At 38.3% G+C, this 26061-nt stretch overlaps 2 protein-coding genes across 5 annotated transcripts; one reads left to right on the forward strand and one right to left on the reverse strand.

Moving 5' to 3' along the window:
- Window positions 1-2216: 2216 nt before the first annotated feature.
- Window positions 2217-8165, forward strand: LOC135583684 (axial regulator YABBY 5-like). Of its 4 annotated transcripts, none has more exons than XM_065115775.1 (6): window positions 2217-2580; window positions 4215-4334; window positions 4621-4747; window positions 4980-5031; window positions 5121-5196; window positions 7890-8165. In XM_065115775.1, the coding sequence occupies exons 1-6, from the start codon at window positions 2512-2514 to the stop codon at window positions 8013-8015; spliced, it is 570 nt and encodes a 189-aa protein (XP_064971847.1). In that variant the 5' UTR covers window positions 2217-2511; the 3' UTR covers window positions 8016-8165. The 4 variants fall into 4 exon arrangements, with proteins under 4 accessions (XP_064971847.1, XP_064971848.1, XP_064971845.1 ...); XM_065115776.1 differs by lacking the exon at window positions 2217-2580 and adding an exon at window positions 2618-3043; XM_065115773.1 differs by lacking the exon at window positions 2217-2580 and adding an exon at window positions 3117-4129.
- A 3635-nt stretch (window positions 8166-11800) lies between these two features.
- Window positions 11801-25740, reverse strand: LOC135616511 (nuclear pore complex protein NUP1-like). Its single transcript, XM_065115777.1, has 10 exons — window positions 25332-25740; window positions 22826-22875; window positions 19164-19283; window positions 18314-18478; window positions 17732-18013; window positions 17520-17603; window positions 16089-16485; window positions 15862-16004; window positions 15267-15709; window positions 11801-13955 (listed from the first exon to the last, which is right to left on the reverse strand). Exons 1-10 carry the CDS (start codon window positions 25579-25581, stop codon window positions 12290-12292), a joined length of 3600 nt encoding a protein of 1199 aa, XP_064971849.1. The 5' UTR covers window positions 25582-25740; the 3' UTR covers window positions 11801-12289.
- Window positions 25741-26061: the final 321 nt, after the last annotated feature.

The following is a 26061-nucleotide window of genomic DNA, read 5'->3' on the forward strand; positions in this document are numbered from 1 at the left end:
CAGTAGGTGGTATTACCCATCCCCTTGTCTTGTGCCATTGTGTGTACTGTGTTGATCAATAGGACCCTTTCCAATGAGTTTTGAGCATGCCTTGTGTCCTATTTGTGGTGTAGGATACCATTTTGAAGTCCTATGGCTAATGGTTGCATATTACCAACAACAAAAAAGTAGCAATATTGGATTTTATTTCAAGTTTTGATCACTTGGAAAGTACCAAAACATCATAGAAAATAATGCAGAGGATGTTCATGAAGCCTCTCATTTCTTTAGTACTGTTTTCATGATCATTTACAATCACATAAACAATGTTCATCAAATTAAGGCCAAACATGTTGTCAGGGAAATATATGGTGCATGATTCATAAGTATATGATAGTGAATACCCATGCCATGGTGGATTTCTTGACTTCAGATTTTGCAGACTTTTATATATAAATATATGTTGTACATTTGCTAGAACAAAAATGCAGTGCATATAGGAGGAGATGGAGATGTGTTCTTGGACATTGCATCTCTATCATGACCTATATATTTATGTACACACATGCATACAAAGATTTCATTCTACTGTATGTGAATCGATCACATCGATCATCTCAATCACCACATGTGCTCTATCTAAAAGAATCCAAAATGTCCAATCTATATGACACAACATGGGAGAACTCAGCCATACGAGAAGAGAAGACCGAGCAAAGCTTGAGTGCACAAAGAAATGATTAGAAGACAGACAGACAGCAGTCATCAGAAGGGCATGATCTTGACACATCCTTCCATAGCTGCAGATTTCCACTGCTCAGGAGAAGAAAAATATAACTGTAGATTAATTTCTTGCTTTTTTGACGAGAAAACAACGCAGGTCATGAGATCAAAAACCTAATTATTCCTGCACACTCGACATTTAGCTGTTCTGGACATCCTCTTTGGTCATATCTAACTCATGCCATTTGGATTCTTGCTCGAGGACTTTGCTCATCTCCATCAGTACCTGCACTCGGTCCTCCTTCGGCACCTGGCCGTAAGAGGCAGAGTGACGAGCAGGAGAGTAGAAGTCATGTCACACGCGGTCAGTCAGTACCATGGCAAACCGAGTGATCGATGCCGGCTCATGAGATGAATCAAAGTGATGGTCCATGGTAACATGTCACGGTCGAACACTTATGCTTCTGAGCTGAGCGACTTTAGCTGAACTTTGTGTATGGGTGCAGCATCTCCTGAGTCGTCCATGTCAAGTGTACACCCCCCTCCAAACGCTGATTCCCTCGGTGCGAAGGAAAGGACGACGACCGACGCTGCATTTTTCGTGCATTGGAATCAATCACCATGTGCTTTCTAGTAGAACTTTAACCCATCGGTTAGAGCATTAGAAATGTAGGTGTAGGTAAAATAGCTTCAATGTTGTTATGTGAAATGAAGTCCACATCTTACTTAAAAATGAAGTCTTTTTTTTGGGGGGGGGTTATAATTTACTGCTATTTTATATTTTTTTTAACGACATCTTGAAAATATATGACTTTGATAAAAATATATAAAAAAAAGATTTAAGTTCTCTAAATTTAACTAAATATATGATCTTTTTATGTATCTCAATAACGATAAAAGATTCATATAGTCGATTCCAAATGATTAAAAATTTTGTTATCATTGTGATTGTTTTCAGATTGTCTTTGTCTTCAACATGTATTATTATTTTTTCTTTTGCATGGGAACCCAAAGTGCTTTGTAGTTGGAAAAGGGATAAAATGTATGTAGAAGGATGAGATGGCATAAATATTATAAATACTGAAATGGATTGATGATGCTGGGTTGGAGATGTATCACTTGTTCACATTATGGTGCATTAAATCCTTGATGCTGTCAAAGGTATCTAACAATAGATTTTAGTTTAGAATGAGGATATATTTATTTATTTATTTATTAAGCAACCCTTTTCAGAGGCAAAGCAAATCACCTTTTGTTTTGTTGCTACCAATTGGTAGAATGGTAACTTATCATAACCCAAAAGAGATGGTCATAATAAAAAGAAGCTCAAAAGGAGGAGGTGCAACCTCTCTCTCTCTCTCTCTCTCTCTCTCTCTCTCTCTCTCTATCTCTGTGCATTAAAAGTCCATGTCACACCCACATGGTGGTGAGTACACAGAGAGAGAGAGAGAGAGAGAGAGAGATGGAGAGGACTCTCACCCACTCATTGAATCAATCATAGCACTTCCACCTCTCCTTCCTCTCAAATCTGCTGCCCCAAACCACACTGCATAAGGTTCCTCTCAAATCTGCAGCCCCCACCCACACTCCATATGGTTTTGTTTTGTAACCCTAGCTAAAAACAAAATAAAGCAGGAAGAAGAAGAAGAAGAAGAAGAAGATTAGGAAAGCTTCCCTATCATATCTTGCACCTATAAGCATACCATACTCTTTCTTCCTCAAATCATCTCTTAGCTTCTTCTTCTTCTCCTCCTCCTCCTCCTTCTTCCTCTTCCTCATCGTATGTAGAAAGCCTTGGGTTGATCCGGAATGTCTGCCCAACTTCCACCTGAGCACATTTGCTACGTCCACTGCAACTTCTGCAACACCATCCTTGCGGTAAAGATCATGCTGAATTGGCCTTTTGTTCCCTCTCCTCTCTTAGCTTCTCTTTCTGTCGTCTCATCGCGCTTCATTTTCGACACAACTTTCTTAGTATCATCATATCAAGCAGATCAGCAATGATTTGCCCGCTGCCTCGTCCTCTATCCTATTATTATCGTATATTTAGTGCTTAAGGAAGTTTGCAGCTCGAAGATGATGGCAGTCAGTATGTGTAAGTACGCTCGAAGAACGATCCATGTAGGAGATGGAAAGAAATAATGAACACTATTTCATCATGTTGGCATATGGGTGCAGAAGCTTGATGAGATGATACGACAGAATCAATCATGATGCCAACATACAGAATCGGGCACATGTCTACGTGCCTTTGACAATTGAATTCCAACCATAGTATCTTGCAATTTTGGATCTTCCACCCATGGCAGCCATCCTCTTTATCTTCACCAAAAGAGCCAAGGTTAGGTTACAGGTTGCATGATAGCTTACGCTTCTCAGCTTTATGGATCCATTGCAAAGCCACAATTGTCATTGTTGAGAACTTGTATTCTTCTTCTTCATTTTTTTCTTCTTGTTTTAACAGAAAAATTTATACTTTCTGTCATTAAAGATGTATAGTGAATGAGATCTGCATCATCAATTGATTCTTGGATTCAAGATTTCATGGCTGCCATTCTATGGAACTCATTGGGATGAGCAGATCTTTTTGTTCCTTGCTTAGGAGGAGGAGGAGGAGGAGGATATCAACCAACTTTGAGTGCCAGGATCCTCATCTCCATCATTGGGTTTCCCCAGCGAGATAGCAGATTCATCACATTCTTATCTCTTTACATGCACTTTCTTGTCATTAAGGATGTTCTCTTCCACTCTGGATTCTTTCACCCACGCCAATCTTATCCATGAGAATGGGTTTCTGGCCATGCAATGTTCGTCTCCTTCCTTGGGTAATCATGGCTTTTCTAATGACTTTGAAGCAGAAAAGAAGAGAGAGAGAGAGAGAGAGGAGTGCAGAAGATGGCATGACAATTCAAACGAGCAGCTTTTTCTTTTGTGTTTCTTCTTCTGCTTTTTTTGTGGCTTATTTTCTCTTCTTTTTCGTTCCACCAGTTGTGACTCCTCAGAACTCTGATTCCCTTGGATTTCCTAGAGCGAGTGAGTAGGCAGTGCACACTCGTTTCCCTCCTAGAGAAAGTCTAAAGGTCCTCCAGGCATTGATCTCTTAAAAGTAGACATCGGAAAAGAAACTCCAAATCCATAAACAAAAGAAAAAGTAGATCCCAAAAGTAGACCCATCCCTGTCCAAGAAACAAAGGAGAGACCGACCCATCATCTTTTGTTGATGGGCCACTCGCCTTCTGCAGCTACTCTTCTTCCCGATGTTGTTAATCTGTCTCCTCCATGCATGTATTTCCAGCTCTCCTCCTATGGCTTCTTCTTGTCTGATCTCTTCATCTCTCCAAATACTTGCTCTCCCATCAGTATGCTTCACCTTCATGAAGGAAGAACCACTAATGGTGCAACACCTCGGCCACAATTGATGCTTTTGGTCGATCAGTACAACATTTTTGTGCTCCTGCAGCTCAACGCAGCGATTTTTGTTGATCCCGAGTTTGATAGTCTTGGTGTTGCAGGTGAGTGTCCCCGGCAACAGCTTGTTCAGCATTGTAGCAGTGCGATGCGGGCATTGTTGTAATCTGCTGTCTGTGAACATGGGAGACCTGCTTCAGAAACTCCCTCTTCAAGATCTCCAGGTCTGGAGCTCCCTCTCAACTCTTGCTTCCCAAACATCTTCCGTCTACTTATTTATGAATGATGGGTGAAGCAGTAAAGATTAACAGGATCTGTCTGTCGACATGAATGCCACACGGTACACATAGTTTGGTGTTTAGTTCATTAATGGAAGATGATATAGGATTCTACCACTTCGGTACACTGCTAAATGTAGATGAAGCATATATGCTATTGAGGTGATCAGATGATGCAAGATTTTGTTTCGTATTTGAATCGGAAAGCATTGATTTTTGAGGAAAACTGCAGACCTGCAACGCAGCAGCAGCTCATGATGGCAGGACGATGGCATGTGGATCACCTTCCAAGTTCAACAGCACTTCCTTATTCTACAGTGTGCCAAAGGATCAACAACAAATTATGCTGCCTATGCGTCGTAAGCCTCCAAATTTCTTTTCTTCTTCTTCTTCTTTTTTTTTTTGGGCACTGATAATAGTCTGGAAATTTGGCTAAATTAATGGCCTATTAAGCTCATCCGTCCGACAAAGATTAGCTGACTGCACATTAGTCTGCACTCATCATTATTCCATTAGGATTGCCTTCATCAATGAGAATCATTAGAACTAGTGACACCAATTAGCTTACTGATTTCTCTTGTTAATGTTAAGCAGCTCCGGAGAAGAGACATCGCGTGCCGTCTGCATATAACAGGTTCATAAAGTGAGTTTCTGCTCTTCTTCCTTCGTTAGATTGGCTAAAAGCTTTGATGCAGTGTTTCATGCTGCAAACTACTTAACACCTATATGCAGGGAGGAAATACAAAGGATTAAGGCTAACAATCCAGACATCAGCCACAGAGAAGCATTCAGCACCGCGGCAAAGAATGTAAGTGTGACACTATTTTGCTGCACATAAAGTTATTATTATTATACTGACTTGTGAGATACATGCTGAAGCTTTTCCATTCCATTGCTATGAGCATACATTTGTTTATTAGTATAGGGTAATTTGGGCATCCATATAAGGTCAGCATACTCAAATGTGAGCTCTAACAAAGACAGCAAGTAGTATATACTTGGCATGATTAATCTAAGTTGGACCCTCTTCTTCTTCTTCTTCTTCTTCTTCTTCTTCTTCTTCTTCTTCTTCTTGGTTTCATCCTCCTTTCCGAGTCTTTAATGCACCACAAGCCTGCTTCCAGGTACAGCCTAATATATAGCAGTCTTTTAACACCTGGATTTTAACCTCTTCGATTGCATGGTGTGATGGTGCTCTTCCACATCAAACCATCTTCAATTACAGCAAGTTCCCTTTTAGTGGTCTATCCCCTTAGATTGACTGAGAACAAAATTTTCAGTGAAAATTTAAGATTGTTGAAACATTGGTACTTTCAAGATTAAGGTTGCATGCATGAACAAGTACAAATGAAAGCAGTTATAAGCTGAATATCAATATCGCTAAACCATGATAAAACAGGACTGAGAATACTTCAACATGATTTCGTTAAACATTGTGATCTTCATCTGCTGTGGTTAATTGATCGATGTTAACTTAAGGTGTATGCACACCAGAAAATGACTTTTTTTCTTTTTTACTCGTCGAAAGCTTGGATAAACTATGATCGAAAATATTTTTTCTTCTGTTACACATCACACCGCAAAATTTACGAAGCATTACTTAACATTACATGCATTTTATTAAGTTTATCTTTTCTTCACTCAATAGAATAACTCGATATTAAAAAGGCTGTATGATTATAGATCTTGATTACCTCTCATGCTTTGATAGGCAACTAAATCACTAAATCCATAAAAAAAATTATCACACCAATTGTTAAATAGCCTAAGACTATTTGTTTTCTAAAATCACCATAATGTGATGAGAATTGTGGATCTGCATTAGGCATAACAAGCCAAATATGTTTTAATTTAGTTGACTCGAGGACATCGTTTTTATCGTTTCTTATTGAAATAGCATCTGCAAAATTTGTTCATGCACATGTGTTTGTGTAAATAAGCATATTGATCACACAATTATGTCTCATAAGTTTCTACAAAGATGATAAATAAAACTAATATACCACAATTGACAGATAAAACCGGTTAATAGACTAAGTCGGGGATGATCATTTAAGTTTTGCTGATCTTTCTGCAAAATTTGCATCATATCTTGACATATAAACCTTGATTCTTTAGGTCTTTTCCCAAGATGATAGTCTTGAACAACAATTTATTAATTCGTATCATCAGAACCAAGAGTTGGAAATTAATTTGTGAGTAGAAATTAGATTACTGTGTTATTAGAACTAAGAATGCAATAAGCTGGCTGTCACTTGCTAGGAAATCAAAATGCACTACTGCTTATATAATGAATGAGACATGGATACCACCTCATTGCTTCAATCATAAATAAAATTGTAATCAGGGGTCAGCACCTGCCAGTGGAAAGCAAAATGGTGGAAGTTTTCAGATGCCAAATTCTAAGTAAAAAAGCAAAATGATGCACCCTAATTGGCAGTTTAGTTTCAGAATCTTTTTATGATAATATGGATGAGCCATGACAAAGTTATAAGCATAAGAAAATGAAGGCAACAAGTTGGGCCTATGAGTATGAATGACTATTGACTGAGAGTTTGCTTGAAGTAGGAAAGAAAGAATATTAAAAAATAAAATCAATTATTTGTCAAACCAAAAATATATAATTGCTATATTTTTTTTGTTTGGGATATTTTGATCTTTTTGGTTGGAATGGTAGCATTCTCCCCTTTCATAAATGAAGCTTTTGGAGGATGTTAAGGTTGTGATTAATTTGTTACATTTTAAAGATTTCATTACCCTTTAATTTCTACCAAATTTATTGCAAATGATGTTCATTGCCACCCAAATCATTGAAGTTTAATCTTGTTTAAGGGAATTGTCTTCTGAGATTCTTTCATGCTTTTCTCACCCTACCCTTTTGCCTTGTCTCTTCTTTTTGTTAGCACTTTTGGCTCAAGTTTACTTATCCATCCCTAAAACCAGTTCTGCTAGGTGTTTGAACTGTGTAGGGTTGTAGAATTAACAACCAATGCTATGGCATGGCTCATTCTCTTTCTTCAATATGGCAGGCATGTTACAAGTATACATTGTTCATAAAGACTGCCTCCCTATGCACTTAATCTTGCTAACTATACAAATGTAATGCAACAAAAACCAAAGATTTATGTATGCCGGTTTAAGTCCTGCTTAATATGCTACATGTAGGAGGCACTCTCCTAAACTACGCTTAGGACCGAGCATGAAAAGTGAAAAGCCTAATCCAATTAAACTATTGGAATGGAGAAAAAAAAATTCGAATATAGATTGGTTCGATCCGATCTTTTGATTCTAGACATTAAATCGAGCCGATTGCATTTATTCCAATATTTTTTTGTTAGTTAATTATATCTCCATCTCGAGTCTTTATCCTTTCAACTAATCCTTCTCTGCAAATACTTGTGCATCTTTTGATTTATTTCTAATGGCACTTATTGTGTTTTCCCCTCTTTCTTCTCCACTAATCACATCTACTACTTACCCTCATCTTCTGTTTTCTTGCAGTGGGCACACTTCCCTCACATCCATTTTGGACTCACCATTGATGGCAGTAAGCAAGCCAAGAATGATGAACCAGTTGCTGCTACAGTCAGTGCACCGGGAGGCCAAAAAGCTCAGAGCTTCTTCTGAGTATTATTAATCCGAAGAGTGAGTATGCTGCAGTAATTAAACTTGCAGTCTTCAGGTGGCTATGAAGACCATCTTAATTACCTTTGATTTGTGGATGCTTAAACATAATAGAAAGAACTCCTAAGCACTCTGGCTATTATTTACTGCTCACTTAAATCAATCCTATATTCTGTGGCAAACCTAGTAAGTTTAGTTTTATTCACCGACGTATATCGCTACGTTAGTCTAGAGTGAACCGCGTACATATATATTGACCCTCTCCGAATCCGGTTTTGACGAGTCTCTCATGAATTACAAAATTCTTTGATGGCAACAAAATCTACTGTGTGGTGAGTTATATGTTCCTTTTGTTTTCTGATATCTTAGTTTCTTGGGCACTGAGCTTATTAATAGCTGCAACTAAGGTGGCCTCATGGATTATGACACTATGTTCATCAAGGGTTGTACAGAGAGTAGGTCAGTCATAATCCAATAATGGAGCAAAGATACTACTTCAGCCTACATGTGCTTTTGTCTATTTTCATAGGGTTTGACTTGTGATATGGAATGTTTAGGGAATCTCATAGAATAATTGAATTGCTTCTCACAATGATCTGATCATTTACTATCATCTACATGCCATCAGCTGATTCTCCTCTAAAATGCAGCAGCAAATGGGACTAAAAACACAACAAATAGTCTGAACATATTCAAATCCACACTATAGAAATTAGCTACCTATAGATTAAAGGTCTTAATTAGATCCTCACTAGGTTTTAAACATATAAACATGGGAGCACTGTATTTACATGGCTGATTGATAATTAACTTTCTTTTGGACCTAAATTTATTAATGAAAAATAAAGGCAAATATTGTGTGTTCTCTATTTTGTTAATCAAAAGCATCAAGTGATACAAGAATTTAGAATAAGATATTATGATTTTTCTTATCCTTCTCTTAACTTTCTTTATGTGCTATTTCATACAATAAATAAAAAGACATCACTCTTTAAGACACCATCTTGAGTCAAACCTTTATTATTATTATTATTTTGGCAAAGTCATAATTCTAGACAAATACATAGTAGACTTTTTGTCATTTATGTTCTATGTTAAAAACAAGATGCCGCATCGATTGAGATGCAAAGCTTCTCTTCTTTTAAATCAGTTTATATACCAAAGAATGTGAATGCAATTATAGTTTGAAAGTATATTTCATACAATGAATAAAAAGAACAAGTAGCTGAGTGTTCTAAGAACAACAAGGATGCATTGCAAGCACCTTGGTCATACATGGAGTCGATAGTTCATCCCACTTGAAGATTAGCATCATAACATCCAAAGAATGAGATACTGCATCACGAGAGAAGTTTCAGACCTACTTTCGAGTACAAATATAAAAGGTGCAGGTGAAACATAAAGACCTTGATGATGACAAGAATCAACATACGAGTCTGAAGTGCTGCCTCGTAGGGTGTGAGTAATGAGTATAGTAAAAGCTCATAATGCATGAGAGAGAGAGAGAGAGAGAGAGAGAGAGAGAGAGAGAGAGAGAGAGAGAGAGAGAGGGTTAGGAGGAGGAGGAAGATTGGTGAAACAATGAAGTGTCCTGTCAACAGTGATTCAGAATGTGTTGGTGAGGCAAATGAAGTGTCGCCCTCAACAGTGATTCGGAATATTTAAGCGTCTGCAAGTCACTCCGCGCCGAGAACACTCCCTCCCTTAAACATCTCTCTCTCTCTTTCTCTCTCTTCTCTTTCCTTGGATTCAGCGAAAGATGTTTTATGTCTCCATCGATGGCAGAGCGGCAGGTCTGCTAAAATGAAAGCTAGCCATGGATGAAGCTGAACTGTATCGGTTCCTATCCTTTCAAAAGATTGGAAATAAGATTGTCATAGAGCGTTAAACAATATTCTGAGTCACTCATTATTTGATGCATGGAATCTGCGTCGATGCATTCTAACTTAGCAAAACGTGCGACGTGGGAAGCGCATCTGCGCCGCGCTCCACATAGACAAAAGCATACGATGCGTCTGATGAAGCACACATAATTGCAATGCATACATACTAAGTTGTAATTTCATGATGTCTTGGACTTGTCTTTAGAGTCAAAAGGCTTTGAATCAAGAGAAAGACCACAAAGAAGATGATGATGATGATGATGAACGAAAGAGATCATTGTATAGCGAGTAGTGATGAAACCAAGGAGCGGTCATCTCCGATGCAATGATGCGTGATATGATTTGGGGTTGGTGTTGCTGTCGTCCTTGTCGGAAACGATGAAGACAGTAAGCGAGGGTGCGTTCTTCTCACCTCCCCTTCTTCTCCGCCATGAAGCTCGCGCTCTCTCTCTCCCTCTCCTTTTGTCCGGCCATGTGAATGCCTTGTCATATATGAACAGACATACGGAGAGAGAGAGAGAGAGAGAGAGAGAGAGAGGTGAAACTCGCGCGCTCTCTACTTTGGTTGGCCAACTGTGTTAATGCCGTCTCTCGCATGAACAGGCGCAGAGAGAGAGAGAGAGAGAGAGAGAGGGGAGCAGTAAAGGCTGGCCACCAACTCATATCTTTCTGCCTTTTTCAAGCCCTCCGGTGTGTATATGTCAGAATTAGTACCGGCGTCAGTCCATAGTACAGTACTTGGAATATTTCCGCTTTCATCTTACACAGCTGTTTACTGCAGATGTGGTCCGACGCTATTGCTTCATTCATCAATCATAGGTAGTGCTTTACCACATAGCATTCCTTGGTTCTTCATCACGTCCATAATGATTCTGTGCCCACACCTCTCTCTCTCTCTCTCTCTCTCCTCCACACAAACGTGATTTATGTCTCCCGAGCCAAGAGAGAGGAGAGAGAGAGAGAGAGAGAGAGAGAGAGCAGGCAGATATGATAACTTCATCTCTCTCTGTCGATCTAGCCAACCAAATCTGAAACGTCACGTCATATCGAGAAGCACCAAATGGACTGCATCTGCTCCCATCTTTCTGCCTCATTATCTGAAACGTCACTTCACGTCGAGAGAGTAATGGACACCAACTGATATCTGCCTGCGCCGAAGGCAGCTCCACATTTCTCGTGCTCCCTTTGTCTCGACAAAGTCACCATAAGAAAGAGAGAGAGAGAGAGATATATATTCCATCTCTCTACCTAGCTTCTGCAACAAAATCTGAGACGTCACTTCATGTCAAAGACTGTGCACAGCTACACTAACTTGACTGCGTAGATTCCGAGGCATCTTTTTGTTCTGCCATCCTGCAATTTGTAGGGTCTCTCACATGCTCATCAAGTGATCACAACAGCCAATGGGAAGAGAAAAGACTGCATTAAATTGTTTCATATGAAAGATTTGATGCTTCTACTCATCTTAGGTGTTTTCTACTGCTACCATGATCATGATGACTCGAAAACAAAGTTCGATTCCATGTGCTTTGCTTGTAGGATGTATTGTTACAATAGTTGAGATGCTCATTGCGACAATATGATCTTGCTTTCAACAAAGACGTGTAAAAGCCTATAATGGATCAGCCCAACAAATGCCATTGCAAGCACACATTGAACAAAAGCCATGCCCGACAAACCACGCCCAAATGGATTGCAACAATCAGGATTATACGACAAGAAAACAAATAGAATAATTAATAGTAACCTATAAACCCACAAATTTCTCTCTCAAACATGTTTTTACATGGGAATTGAGGCTCAGTTTTGATGTCATAGTTTGACACCAGCATATGGCAAGTCTATTCATATCATCATAAACATGCCCACCATTTGTACATTTTCTCCACACGAGCAATCGCATCATCAAAAAGAGAAAGGTAATAGAACCATTTTATACATTATCTTCACATTAGAAAAAATATTCTAAATAATAAGAACCTAGCATGGGCTCATAAATTATCCAAATTCTTGCTTGTCTAAATCTTTTTTGCTCACTCTCGAGGTAGAAATTCTTCTCCAGCATCGATGAAGACATCAAGGAACACATTTGACTGCACCAGTCATACAAAATGAAGCACACGAGTTCTATGTTACAACAGTTAAAAGTACACACGGAAGAGAGGAGAAGCACATCCCTACATTCATCAATCACTACAAGTAGACCAAAACTGAGAAATTGACCGATGGCTTAGAATGCAAAGGCAAACTTTGATATAAAATCCAGCAATTGTTAAAGCCTTGATTCTTGCCTCCAGAAACCTGCACATAAAGCAAACAAGAATTGCCCAGGCAGCAGCATGCGACTTCGATTTTCTCCACAAGCAATTAGAACACTGTTGTAGGACATATAAGCTATTTTTTTCGTGATCTATCTCGTTTAACCCTCACTATTCTGCGGCCAGACTTGTCGCCACCACCAGTACCCAAAGAAAAGCTTCCTCCTTGAGGAAACTCATGACTGCCAGCTGCTTGAAATGGGGAAGGCCCTGGAGGAAGAGAGGAATTCTGTTGGCCACCAAACTGAAACACTGACGAAGCAGACTGAGTCGCTGGAGCACCAAATACTGGTAAAGAGGATGAAGTGTCTGGTTGACCAAATGGTGGAATGGTACCAACTGCTGACTGGTTGGGGTCTTCGGCCATGCTATCCTTAATGTTCATCTGATCATTTCCAGGAGTTCCAGGGCTGAAACCAACAGCTGAGTTTTGCGAGCCAAATGCAGTACGTGCAGAAGAGATCGATGAACTATTAGCACCAGCAGAACCGAAAGAGAATACTGGTGGTGATGATGAACCAAACACAAAAGGTGAACTGCCAGAGGTTGGAGCTCCAAATGCAAGTCCTGAAAATGGAGATGAACCAACAGTATCAAAGGCAGGCGTTGTTGATGGTTGAAAAGTAGAACCAAATATGCTGGAGCTTGCAGCCGGTGCAAAGGAAGAGGAAGCACCAAGGCTGGAAAAACCAGCACCTCCTGAAAAAGAAAACATAGAACTCGAACTGAATGGCTTGGAACTTGTAGTTGCTTCCCCAAAATGTGAGCCGCTTGGACTAAAGGACGAAGAAACATTCATCCCAAATGTGGGAGATGAACAGGACCCAAACTGACTTCCTGAACTCTTGGAAAAAGGTGAGGTTCCACTTTTAGCTTGAGTTGCTTGGATGCCAATAAATCCAGTAACACTACCAGACATCGTGGTACCGTTGTCCACAACTGATGAGACCAAACTATTCGACTGTGTTAAACTAAGATTGCAATTGCTGTTGCTTGCACCTGAAAATGTCGATGTTGGAGCAACAGCAGACTGGCTGCTGTTGCTTGCACTTGATAATGTTGATGTTGGCACAACAGCAGACTGGTTGCTGTTGCTTGCACCTGAAAATGTAGATGTTGGTGCAACAGCAGACTGGTTGCTGTTGGAACCTGAAAACAGAGTTGATGCAGCAGAAACAGTACTGCTAATACTCGGAACAGTTGATGCTGCCAAAACAGGGTTGCTGTCAGCTCTTGAGAACTGGTAATCTGCTGTCAGTATGGTGGAAGAGTTGCCTCCAAATTTAAAATTTGCAGTTGCACCTGGAGAGGCACAATTTATGCTCAATGGTGATCCTTCCAAATTTGTTGCATTAGATTCAGCTAATGATTGAGGCACTGATGTGGTAGAAACCATTGAAGATGTAGACCCAAACAGAAGTGAGGGAACAGTGGAAAAAATCTGTGCCACAGATGAAGAAGATGAACTGCTGGAACTGGCCAAGGCAGAAGCAGTGGTAGAGAAAATCAAGCCAGCAGTCCTTCCAGGAAGTGTCATGACTGAAGCAGATGTAGAAGATGAACTTAGTGAACCATTAGGAAAGCTTTCATTGCAGGAATTGCCAAAAGAAAATACAATAGAATTGTTCATTGTTGATTTATCCGAGGAATCAACAAGCCCAACTGATCTGGACAAATTTCCTGTTATCTGGCCTTCAACTCTACCTGATTTTGAACCCTTCAGTGCTGATGTTGTGGCATTGCTGCAGAATAATAATATGGAAATCATTAACATTCCAAGAATACATAAGGTCAAATAAATAGGCAGCGCTAGAATGTGGTCTCAAGGCTAAAATGTTTATTTACAGAAAATTCCAAATTATATAACAAAGACTTCATCAGCAAAAGAGACAATCTAAGATTATTTTATATGTTGCATCATTCTTGATTAGGACAAAGACTTCATCAGCAATTAGGACACGTAATCTAGAAGTTGAATCATTCTTGATTATGTAATACATATTTGAATACTAAATAAGTAATTTAATACTCAACTAGGGTTTTCTTGCATGCATGCTTACAGACTCTACGTCTACGTAAAACTTCTTTCTCTTGCAGATACCCTTTTGATGGATGTGTAAAAATGCATTTGTATCACAGGGTTCTTGCAGAAGATATTATATAACCAAAAAAGGGTTCATAGGCAAAAGGTTACAGATGTAATGCACATGCACAAACAACAATAAACAGGGTGTTTGCAACCATATTTTGATACTGCAAATTATTTATTAAAATACTTTGCACAGATAGCTAAAACCAGAAAGAGAAGCATGAAAGCTCATTCTGTTTCAAGTAAATATAACATAGAAGACATAATTACACTTAAAATAATCAAACTACACATGCTAGCTATAGATGGATAAAATCCTGTAAGAGAATTTATCAGGTATCTTCATATTTCAGCAATTGGCAGTGTCACTAGGCATATTCATGTCCACATTGCTGCAAAATGCTACAAATTCTCATCAGATTTTCAAATATAAATCGACACTAAAAGATCACTCAGAAACCCAGAGTTTTTATTCATCTTAATCACAACAAAGATTACACCAACCTCACTTAATTGGTTTCCTCATATTAAATATACGTGTTAGTAGTTTGCTCCCTCATATGTACAATACTCCCTAGTCCCTACTACATGCAAGCTTTATCGGTGATCAATATTCACACTATCTTCTCTTTGTGAGTCCTCGACTGCCCTCTAAGGACTTTGTGGGCTTTACATGAATTCAATAGATGTATCACCAACTATGGTCTAGAGAGGTCTACCATTAGGCCCTTTGCCCATCATTCTGAGTCCTTTGTCCATACTGAAGAATGAAATGAGAATGCTTAGATTAAACTATGCTAACAAAAGGTTTCTGAAATAGTTATACACAATTCTCCAAATTGTATGGATATAGTTAAACAAGAAAATAATCTTTCGAGAAATTGAAAAAAGGGTCAAACTTTGAATGGATATAATTACTGCAATGATGAAAAAGGACAGACAATATATATACTCTAGACCTAACCTTGTGCTGTGTTTTAGGCCAGAAGTGGCATTAGAACTGCCCATGGTTGTGGCTGATGAAAACTCCAATCTATTAGAGTCCTCGGAGCCAAAGGAAAACAAGGGGAAAACACTTTCTCCTTTTTGTGCCACTGTCTTCTCAGCCAACGGGGTTGCAATTGTAGGTGTTGAAGGTGGTTGAGATATACTGGGGGCAGACGCAAAAGGAAAAGTGAAACCCTTGCCATTATTGACAACAATATCATTCAAAGGCTTCACGTCAGCTGCCTTGGAAAAGTCAGAAGAAGATGAAGGTATGCTTGCAGATGTCCTTGGAGGAAACTCCTCTGTTCTTATTACTGAAGATCTGACAGGTTTCTCTGGTGACTTCTTCAGCTCATCTCCATTCTTCAATTGACAGGAAGGATCATCCATCAATGCATCCATATTATTCACTTGTGTATCCTTAAAAAAACAGCAAATGTAAACTCTTCAATGTACTCAAAAAGGATAAGCCAGATTAGTTGGCAATGGAAATAGTGGTACGTGAAGCATAAATCAGAATTTTCTAGTTAGCATAAAAAATTCAGTTCATTGTAAAAGAAGCAAGTTCATACCTCTGGTGCGCTCATCTTAATAGCTGGCTTCTGCATGGTATCAGCCTCAGGTACCGATTTGACTCCTGAAATAGAAGTTGAGGGTCCATTCTCCCCAAGGACATTAACTGTCTCTTGTTTATAAAATGAAGAATTACTGATGCCTGGCATGAGGCAAACCAAATTATTTTTTTGAATAATTTTATACTAGTTGGAGAATATGTCCTTCAAGTTCCCAAGAGACTGACCTTTTGAGAATGCATGCTTATTAGCAGGTGATCCATCCAGGGGATAATCCTTTATTTTAGGTGATTTTTCCTTTGATAAAGGCACTAGCTTATCTAGCTGTTGGAATATTTTGTTCTCAATTTGTTTTGACTGAGGTAAAACAGAAGCAACAGCACTGTCAGATATTCTGTTGCCTCCTTGCTGTTGATCCAAGCAATTAGGCTCTTGATTCAGTGATGAATCATCTTGAACATCCTTCTTGAATGGAGTCGAGGGAACAAGACAACGATTTCCAGAAAGAAACAGATGCCTAACTTTTTTCGAAGGAGTCATTGTGGCTACCTTCTGACGAATTCTGCGTATAGACCCATAAGATCCAAAATCATCGTCTAATACTGAACTTCTCCGTTTGAGCGCCTGTATCAAGAACAAGATGGTTTCAATGATCAGACAAATGGCTCTTAAAGGAAGTAAAGAAATAGTTCCTTTACTCATTCGCAATGAAGAAAAATAGGAACAAGGTGGAATGCCTTTCTGGAGTAAAATTACTCTAAAATAAGCAAGGGAGATCAACCTAATATGAAGCCTGCACATTAGTGGTACATTAGCAATAGGAAAGTTTTACAGGTAAAATTTAGTTACACTATTAGTGTTATTTGTTCCTTTGATGGTTGCTATTCTTTATGCTTAACAGAAGGTAACCGAATGCGGTAAGATCGCTCTCAGCTTTACAAATTAACTACCGATCATTTCAGAAACTTAAATTAAAAAATATGATATTTACAAAATGTTTTGGGATAACGGCAAAAAGCGGTCACATTAGGTTTTTTTGATTTATCAAAGTAACTGGTCAGATGTAATAGACACCTGAAATTAATTAATAAACACCTAGGTGCACTACTAAACATTGGGTTTTGTTGATTTATCAAAGTAACTCCTGAAATTAATTAATAAACCTATGCAACATTGGGTTTTGTTGATTTATCAAAGTAACTCCTGAAATTAATCAATAAACACCTAGGTGCACTACTAAGTTGGATCGTTCAGATGTAATAGATGATACACAAATTGGCAATGGAGCAAAAATGTCTTAGAAGATGACAGACCATGGGTCATTCCTAACTAACCCAAACGGTGTCATATCAGCCAATCAGGCTTTGTAATGAGAACTTGAAAGACCTAAAAAGCACAATTTGTACTTGCAAAACTTTAAACATACTCTTCATGGCTCCTTGCTCAACTTAAAAATATATCCAAATCACCAGGACTGATCGGACAGGAAGGAATCCAACTGGTATTGTAATCAAGTTGACTACATACAAAAAAACCATCTCCAAATTCCCAGAATAGAAGAATAAGTAACCATGCAAATCCTTGAAACAAATAACACAGGAATACACACCATAACAACATAATAAAATGGTGCTACTAGAATAAGATCAATAAGCCACCTGTCTGCCCCCTAATTGCCTAGTGGTTTCTGGCGTCTGGAAAGGTAATAATCCAGCATTGCCTTTTTTGGAAGATCCCTCGCCCTAAATGATAGCAAAAATACATTATTGAAAAAAGACCAACAACCCTAAAAAGGTATGAAAAATCTTTTTCATACATAAAGATAGATCTAGCCACTATTTCCAGCCACATCATAAACAACATCACTAACCTTATAATAGGGAGAACAGGACATTCCATACATTGCTGATATATCATGAGATGTTGGTGTCACACTATCAGGAATCTCAGCAGATCCAGAAAATCGAACAACAGATCGTGGACCTTTCAGATCAAATGGCTTTGTTGCATAGGTTGAGTTACATGGCACTGTTTTATGCTCTTGGAAGATATGTCTTCTATGCCACCTTAGAGATGAAGGGGATACACTTGGAAATTTAGAACCCATATATGCTTTTGCAAGTTCCACTGGTGAAGCAGTTTGATCGTCGATCTGTAAAATGTTAACCAATGTCACAACTTACGAGGAAAACAGGATAACATATAAGAGGTACTGTCAGGTTAAATCTGATGGGCAACATTAAAAAATTACAGCAAGGACAAACAAGAACATGAGCATCTATAGATTATTTGAGGGGCATAGGCATAAATTCTAAAACTACAATGACATTTACCCTAAGCTATAAATACAGGGGAATAATAAGAAAAATAATGATGATGGAGTAATGTCACATTCCAATTGCATTTGACAGAGACTGAAAATGATGTGCTGAAAAGTATTAGGTTTTCATACAGCTTGAACATTTGCAGGAGTTGTGATATCCTCGTGTGGTCTGGAGCTTTCTATATCTTTTGCAGGTAGGGGAACAGTCATTTCAACTAATTTCTTGTCAGGTTTTGGCAAATCTGAATCAAGAGTTCTTGAATGCAGTATCCCTGTCAAATGCTCAAACTGATCCCTGTCAAAATTAGAGATTGTTAGTATTATAATTAAGTGATTGGCAAAACAATCTAAAAAAATTGCTTTAGATGAAGGAAGCTAAAACAAAAGGTAAAAATGCTTTTGTTCAGATTCTTGAACTCCAAGCCTGCTTCTTCTATAATTAGATAAGCCAAACGAAGAAAAACAGATTTTTGATATGGACAACAACATAAAAACAGAAATGGCTCAATTTTCACAAAGAAATAAACTTCAGTAGCTGATCAAGTAGATGAAACAGAAATAATTTGGCATGTATGCCTGGTCATAGGAAACAAAAATGAAGTAACCATGCCATTAAATTAAGAAGGCAAAGATTAATGAGAGAAGGATCATAGAGAGCTCAAGTTCCTTGACCCTGCAATCTCCAGAAGGCCAGATTCTTCAGATTATTTATTCTAATCAAAATATGAATTGAAACGATCTAAAAAAAATCATCCACAACAATCAAATGATTGTTGTGGACATTTTTTTTATCAATAATTGTTGCATCAACAAAATGTATGATCACATACTTCTAAGCATGAGAAAGATAAAACACGATTTAGAAGCCAGGCACCCATGGAGACCCTAATACCTACCAATTATGGGTACTTTGATGCACAACCAATGGTACAAAAATCATATTTTAAGTATATGAGCAGCATCAGAAAAAAAATACTTTCCTTGTGAAAGTCTTCTGCTTTATAAGTTGTTCGAACTCCATAACTTTATTGCTGTCAGAATTATTTGTTGCATTATTTTCACAGTCAGCTTTATTTTCCTGCAATTCAGCTGATAGTTCCTGCATAGCAAACCAAAACAACATAAAATAAGATGCAATTGTCTATGGTGTAGAAGGTAATCGATAAAGATATGTCACCAAGTAATATATATAAAGATATGGAACACAAACAAGAAAGAGTAAAAAAATTATCAACAAAAGAACAACTTCAAATATGTTATTAGTCGTCCATATAGTGGTTTGCGAAGTATCAAAACATAGTTGTTCTTAAAAACATTAGAAACATTAGAGCAATGTATTAGATGCAGTGTCGAGTCTCTTGCAATATTAATATGAGTCCACGAGACTCAGGTTTACCAGCATCTTTTGGGAGAACAGCAGAACCTAGATTTATATGGGGGAAAGTAAATACTTTATTCAACAGTATCATAGGAATACAAACAATCTGGCTGAACACAACAAAGACTTAATTCATGTCAAAATAGCACGTGTATTTTGCATGTACATACAGACCCTGAACTCATGTATAGTGATCTACCTTTTTAATAAATGTTAAGTTGATAACACAGCTAGCGATAAGGGAATCTTATTTATTAGGACATCTTCAACTCTTTGTATCTACCCAGACATCTCCAACTCTTCATGTCTACCCATTGCGATGTATCACATAAAACGGATCAAGAACTTGAAGTGAAGAAATTCACATACACATGCATTCGCCACACATGCATAAACACTCGCCACATGCACAAGCATGCACCAGTGCGTGCACAGACTCTATAGTGCTGTCTGCCTGCTGGCCTGGAATTGTGCTAATAACCATCAAACCCAAACAAGGAAAAATAAAAAGTTAGCAAACAGTTACCCCCTCTTCCTTCACAACCATCTGCTACCACCATTCGTTAGCCATTATCATTACCAACAATACTAGTAAAGATGTGAAGCAGAAAGGATTCATGTGACTTTTAGTAGTGAGGACGAGAGTGCTAGTCATAGGTACCCTACAAGTCAATCACGTGAGTGATGATATGTGTGACTTGACACGCAGTATTTTTGCTTATTATTATTATTTGATATTTTATCACTTTATATTGTCTGTTGCATGAATATATTGTGATGTCCATGGATCAGTGCAAGGAGAATCGGATCGTGATAAGATCACGATAATTAGACCGATTTGCCTTTAAACACAGATCCTAAATAATCTGATCATAGATTGCTTGATAAGGACATCGAGATAACCAGACAGATTGGTGTGCTGTATACCCATTCATATGATAGATGTAGCTAGTCTCATAACTACTCGTGTAGGGATACTAGGGATACAGTGCAAGTGCTTATTGGAGAATGCATTCATTGATTAATCTGCTCACAAAATGTTGAATAGTTGATAATGCCTTATTGCCAGACAGTGATTTCGTCATCCCAGTAGTGTATCTGATCCTTAGACTTGAGACACCAAGGATATTCTGTATGAGTACTCCACTCTTTGATACCGAACAGGCTTAGAGATTCCAGATCTAGAACAACCAATCGGGAGTGGTAACCAACCTTACGAGGACTATTGAGTGTCGATAGAAGATCATCCGCTCTCGGTGTCATGAGAGGATTATCTCATATGTTCTTGCTCAGACAAATACTTGGCCAGGGTCATTCGGATTGAGAGAAAGAGTTCTCTAGGAAAATCTGATTAGAGCGAGACTCGTGTAGAAATTATATGAGCCTAACAGCACCATATCCGATATACGACCTTTAGGATATTAAATTGATGAGGAATTATAAGTACATGATAACTGAGGATAGATAGGTCCAAATAATTAGATTCCCCTATATCGTCTAGGGATTATAGCGTAATGATCTAGTACATCCGTAGTCGATAAGTCGAGTGAATTATTATGGAGATAATAATTCACTGAAACAGAAGGAGTTCTGATATGTATGACTCATGGTAAGCTCGATATTAGGCCTAGATGGTCACACATATGGTAGGCACTGCGACGAGTAAATGTTCGAATATAAGATATTCACTGTAACCCCTATCTTATTAGATATCCAATAAGCCCTACTAATCGAAGAGGCTTAAGTAATTGGATAAAGATCCAATACCCAATATGGCAGGACCATTAAGGTTAAATTGACAATGGGACATCTATAAATAGGAGGGAACCAAAAACCCATAGGCTAGAGGTTCTTTTTGACTGACTCATCTTATTCTTCTCTCCCTCTCCTCTTTGTACTACAGCTCCTATTTGAGGCGTGTGGACAATAAGAAAGGGCACCCCCTTCTTAATTACGTGGTGCACGCAAAGAAGAGTTTTGAGCAACGATATGATGAGCATCTTCGCAGCCCCTGCCGTGTGAATCACTGCTAGAGAGGACAGTTGACCTCCTTCATCCTCTCCTACAGATATGCAGATTTTCAGGGATATACGATCTCCCTAGGTAATTCTCTTACACGTAATTTTTTGATTTCGCGAGTTTTTACGCATCAACTTTTGCACGACGATGAAACCTTCTTTTCTACGAAAATTCTGGGATTTTGTTTTTCTGTTCTTTCGTTACGCATGTGATGTCGCCCAAGATTTCCCAACAGAGAGAACGTGTGTGACTCCCTAATGCAAGACCTAATCCTAAAATACATTCAAATAACAGTTCAACTGCACAACTACGACATTAAGAGCAATGTAGACATTCAAATAACAAATGCATAGGAGAAGACCAGAGAAGCACCTAGATTCGTAGTTGCCTCATGATACAAAACCTAAACATGTTATTCCGTAAGAACATTCTATCATAGAACTTATTCTATGTGGTTCCATATCTTTTCCAAAATAAACATTGATTTAGAGCTACAATAACAAAAGCAGGCATAAAGTGGAATTCAGGAATCTAGAAGCGAAGGAGAATAATACCTTTTAATGATTGTTGTGATATTTTTATACATATATACAATTAGCATAAGAATGCTAAAAAAGGACTCCAAAGAAACGTCAAAAACCAAAAGATGCCCAATTCTCTCTATTGAAATTTAGAATACATAATCAAGAAATTGTATAAGAATCTAGCCCCCTGATATTTTAGAAAGAAGATAACTACACAACATGGTTCTAGTGGACTAGGAGACTTATATTAAAGATAGCCATGTGGTTGTGGCATCCAAGAAGTTCACTGGAAATGTTACTGGAACATTTTGATGTGAACTCAATAAATGGTATGTTTGGCAAAGAGTTTCTCCCCAAAACAATCATATCAATCAATCATGCAACAATAACTGTATGAGTTTTGCAGAGAGTAATACATGATCATATCATTATCAAATAAGAAAATTTAAAAGTTTCAATGATAGTAGCAAATTTACTTTTGCAAGATCCATAAGTTGCATTATAAGAATAAAGCATAAACATGAAAATATCAAGCAATTATCCATGTCCAGAAATAAAAAAAAGTAGATGCTACTAAAAAAATGTTAGCCCTTGATGTCCAAAGTAAAAGCAATTTTTTATGTAGACATAAAAGCAATAGTATAATAGTGATTACATCATAAGAACCTTGTAACCTAAAAAGTAGATATCTATCAAGAATGATATTTTACTGCTACTTACAACAAAAGCTGCTTCAGCACCTTCTTGTCCAGATTGAAAGCCTTCTTCACCTGCACATATTCACGTTTCTATGGTTGTTTAGTTCATAGGTTTATTCTACAAACATCTACAAGTTAAAAAAAATACAAGTTATAGAATAGTAAAACACTTAAGCACTAACATAAAATACAATCGTCCAAATAAAAAAAATATCAAATATAAGTTATTCAGCAAGTGATGAATCACTACAAGTAGTATGTAAAGGCTTGAACATGATAAAGATATTAACCCTAATAGGAGTATGGGTAACCAAGAAAAGCGATCAACAGTAGTCTAAAATAAGAAACATTGTGTTCGGAATAAAATTGATAACTAGTACATCGAATATCAAACTTTTTTATAAATATAACAAGCAATTAATCCATAACAACCATAACAAGAAGAATTACACTATACAAGCAATTAACCCATAAAAAGACAACAAGCGGCCATATTTGTACCAAGTTTTGCAATACCAAATGATACCACTCGTACCGAGCGGTATGTATTGGTCCGTCAGCAAACCAGTACACGGACCACCCGCAACTGAGCAATACCGTCGATTGAGGCCGTTATCGTCGACGGTGACCGAGGGAAAAGAAAGAGGGAGAAGGTGAAATAAGAGGCAAAAGGGGAGGAAAGAAATAAGAAAAAAAAAAAAAAGATCATGAGATCAGCACCACTCCTCGTTTGCGACGACTTCTCATCCACAAGTGAGGATAAGAGTATCGACGTCTCAAGGCGAAGAGAGGCAACGCCTTAGTGAAATTTTTTTTTCCTAATACATCGCCTAAGGCAATGTCGCAATTTTTTCTTTTTTTCTGCAACATCGCCAAATTTGTTTTTTTTTTTTCTACGACGTCACCCGAGAAGAAAGGCGTCGTCGCCGAGGCGAAGAGAGGTATACCGAGCGATTTACCTCTCTTTTATATATATATATATATATATATATATATATATATATATATATATATATACCGAACGGTATACCAAAATATACCGCTCGGTATATAGTATCGTACCAAGCAAATCTCGAAATTCCAATACGATATGAAATTTCAATCCTTGATTTGTACTATTAAGAGTTATTAAAACAAACTGAAAATTCCCATCTTCATCAAAATCAAAACAAAGAATTGGATCTCAATGGGTAGAGCTCCAATCATATCAAAAAAATGGTGAACTTTTTTATCAAGGATTAAAGCATTGCCATACTGCAGCGAATACTGGACTGGCATATGGCATCAGTGCTGCAAGACCCTTACATGTTATTACAATTCATGCATGTGCCAGCACAAGAACCATAAAGCATGTTACAGTCGCATGTCATGATATGTACCCTGTAATGACTGAGGTTAGCATTTTGGACTTTGCTTATTATTGCAGTTTAAAACCTGAACAGCTGCAGCTAAACTAGATTTTGATCGATGCATTTGTTCAGATGAATGATGTAATAGCTAGCCAATAAATGAAGTAAATCAATAGAACAGTTGGCAATAAACCTAGAACCCTGCACTTTACACTTGCACAAAACAGTAAGTTTTTGTCATGAACATGACAAATCATAAATAGGTATAGGAAATGTTTTAAACACTACCATTTGGGATGCTTAAAGTGGTACGATTACTTGACTTAATTTTGCAGCACGAGATGCTTGCTAAAAGTTTAAATCCACAAAGTGCTTATTAGAAAAGTTAACAAAAAGAACATGTAAATGCATTATAACACTGCAAATTAAAAGTTGTAAAGGAGCATCACACAATCACTTTAATCTAACATGTCAAAATATCAGTTACAAGACCTACGTGACTTTTAAAAGCTCCTTCTACTGTTAAAAGAAGAAAACATATTTCTGGGCAACAAAATCAGAAATCAGAAGCAGAACACCACCCGGTAGTAGTGTCATGAACTTTGTGGACAAGGTAAAGAAGTAAACTATAGCACAAAAAAGGTATCAAAGAAAACACCGAGAAAATTTGCCATGAAAAAAAAAAGTCCAATTTTAAAACAGGACAACCAACAATATTTGCATACATATTCAAAAGTCACTAACATCAACCATGCATTTAGTTACACAAAAACAAACGGAATATCAACTAACAAAATGCATTTTCAAATAGCATATACATCAGTCACATGCAAATTACCAATAAAAAATACGCTACAGCATATTACTAGATTTATAAAAAAAACAAATAAATCATGTAAGGAGAAAAAAAAAATTAGTTGAACAAAACCATAATATTAAAGAAAAGCAAAGAAAAGCCCTGACGACCTGCAAGCATCAATGCAGGCATTGCATATTCACAGGATCACATGCCATGCCTGATCCTAGTTAATGGAAAAAATTATAGCTTCCCAACTTTATGACATCCAAACAAAGAACACGAAGTACAACCAAAACCCTAGGCGACCATCCAAGCACAACACGAACAAGAATAGCAGAGAAACCCAAAATCCAAGAAAAAAGAAGCAAGATTAGCAAAACCTAGAGCTCCGTCGACCGACGGCGCGGGGAGACGCTTGCGTAACACACAGGAGAAGAGCTTGGACGCGCTGCTGGTGATGAGCCGAGACGCGGGATCGACGAGCTTCGACAGCCACCCGGGCTCCGAAGGCCGCACCACGAGACCGCGGGCGGGGGTGGGGGGTCGATCGTATGGCGTCGCGGCGGCCCTCCGGAGCGGCCGCCGCCGGATTTTCCCCCCGATTCCGCCCTCGTAGCCCGGCGTTTCCATAAGGAGAATCGCAATGGAGCCGCGACAGAGGAGATGAGGGCGACGGCGAGATAGAGGACGCGAACCAGGGAGAAAAAGTCGAAGCTTTGGGGGTTTTGTCGCGGTAGAAAGAGGGAGGGAAGGGAGCGGAGGAGAGGGGAGGGAAAAAAGGCGCTTTAGGTTAACGTCTCCGCCGTGGTATGTGTCTTTATACTCGTATCGTGTCTCCGTATGCATGTAGGTCTGTATACTAGATTTTTGGGCCCTCATGGTACAACTTTACCGTCACCAATGAACAAGACCCATATAGGGAGGGACCCACACGAGTCAACCAACCATCTTCCACCGAATTGACAACATGGGTTTGTCGCTTGGTATCTTTCTAGGTGTCGGTTCGTAGCACAAACCCATCGGGAGATTGGTGAAAATGTGGAGCCCACACCACGTAGGTAGCACTGCTCCAAGTCTTTGTCGCTTGCCTCGTCGGAAACCCACTCTCAT

This window comes from Musa acuminata, chromosome BXJ2-7 (assembly GCF_036884655.1).
Source record: "Musa acuminata AAA Group cultivar baxijiao chromosome BXJ2-7, Cavendish_Baxijiao_AAA, whole genome shotgun sequence".
Taxonomy (NCBI): domain Eukaryota; kingdom Viridiplantae; phylum Streptophyta; class Magnoliopsida; order Zingiberales; family Musaceae; genus Musa; species Musa acuminata.

Excerpts from the sequence above, each read along its gene's own strand:
- LOC135583684 (XM_065115773.1), top strand. The coding sequence starts at position 3,923 with ATGGGCCACTCGCCTTCTGCAGCTACTCTTCTTCCCGATGTTGTTAAT. Across the intron at positions 4,130-4,214 it reads GGCCACAATTGATGCTTTTG|GTGAGTGTCCCCGGCAACAG; the intron begins GTCGATCAGTAC and ends TTGGTGTTGCAG. Across the intron at positions 4,335-4,620 it reads TCCCTCTTCAAGATCTCCAG|ACCTGCAACGCAGCAGCAGC; the intron begins GTCTGGAGCTCC and ends GGAAAACTGCAG.
- LOC135616511 (XM_065115777.1), bottom strand. The coding sequence starts at position 25,581 with ATGGAAACGCCGGGCTACGAGGGCGGAATCGGGGGGAAAATCCGGCGG. Across the intron at positions 19,284-22,825 it reads GTGCTGAAGCAGCTTTTGTT|GAACTATCAGCTGAATTGCA; the intron begins GTAAGTAGCAGT and ends TTTGCTATGCAG. Across the intron at positions 15,710-15,861 it reads TTAAGATGAGCGCACCAGAG|GATACACAAGTGAATAATAT; the intron begins GTATGAACTTGC and ends TGTTTTTTTAAG.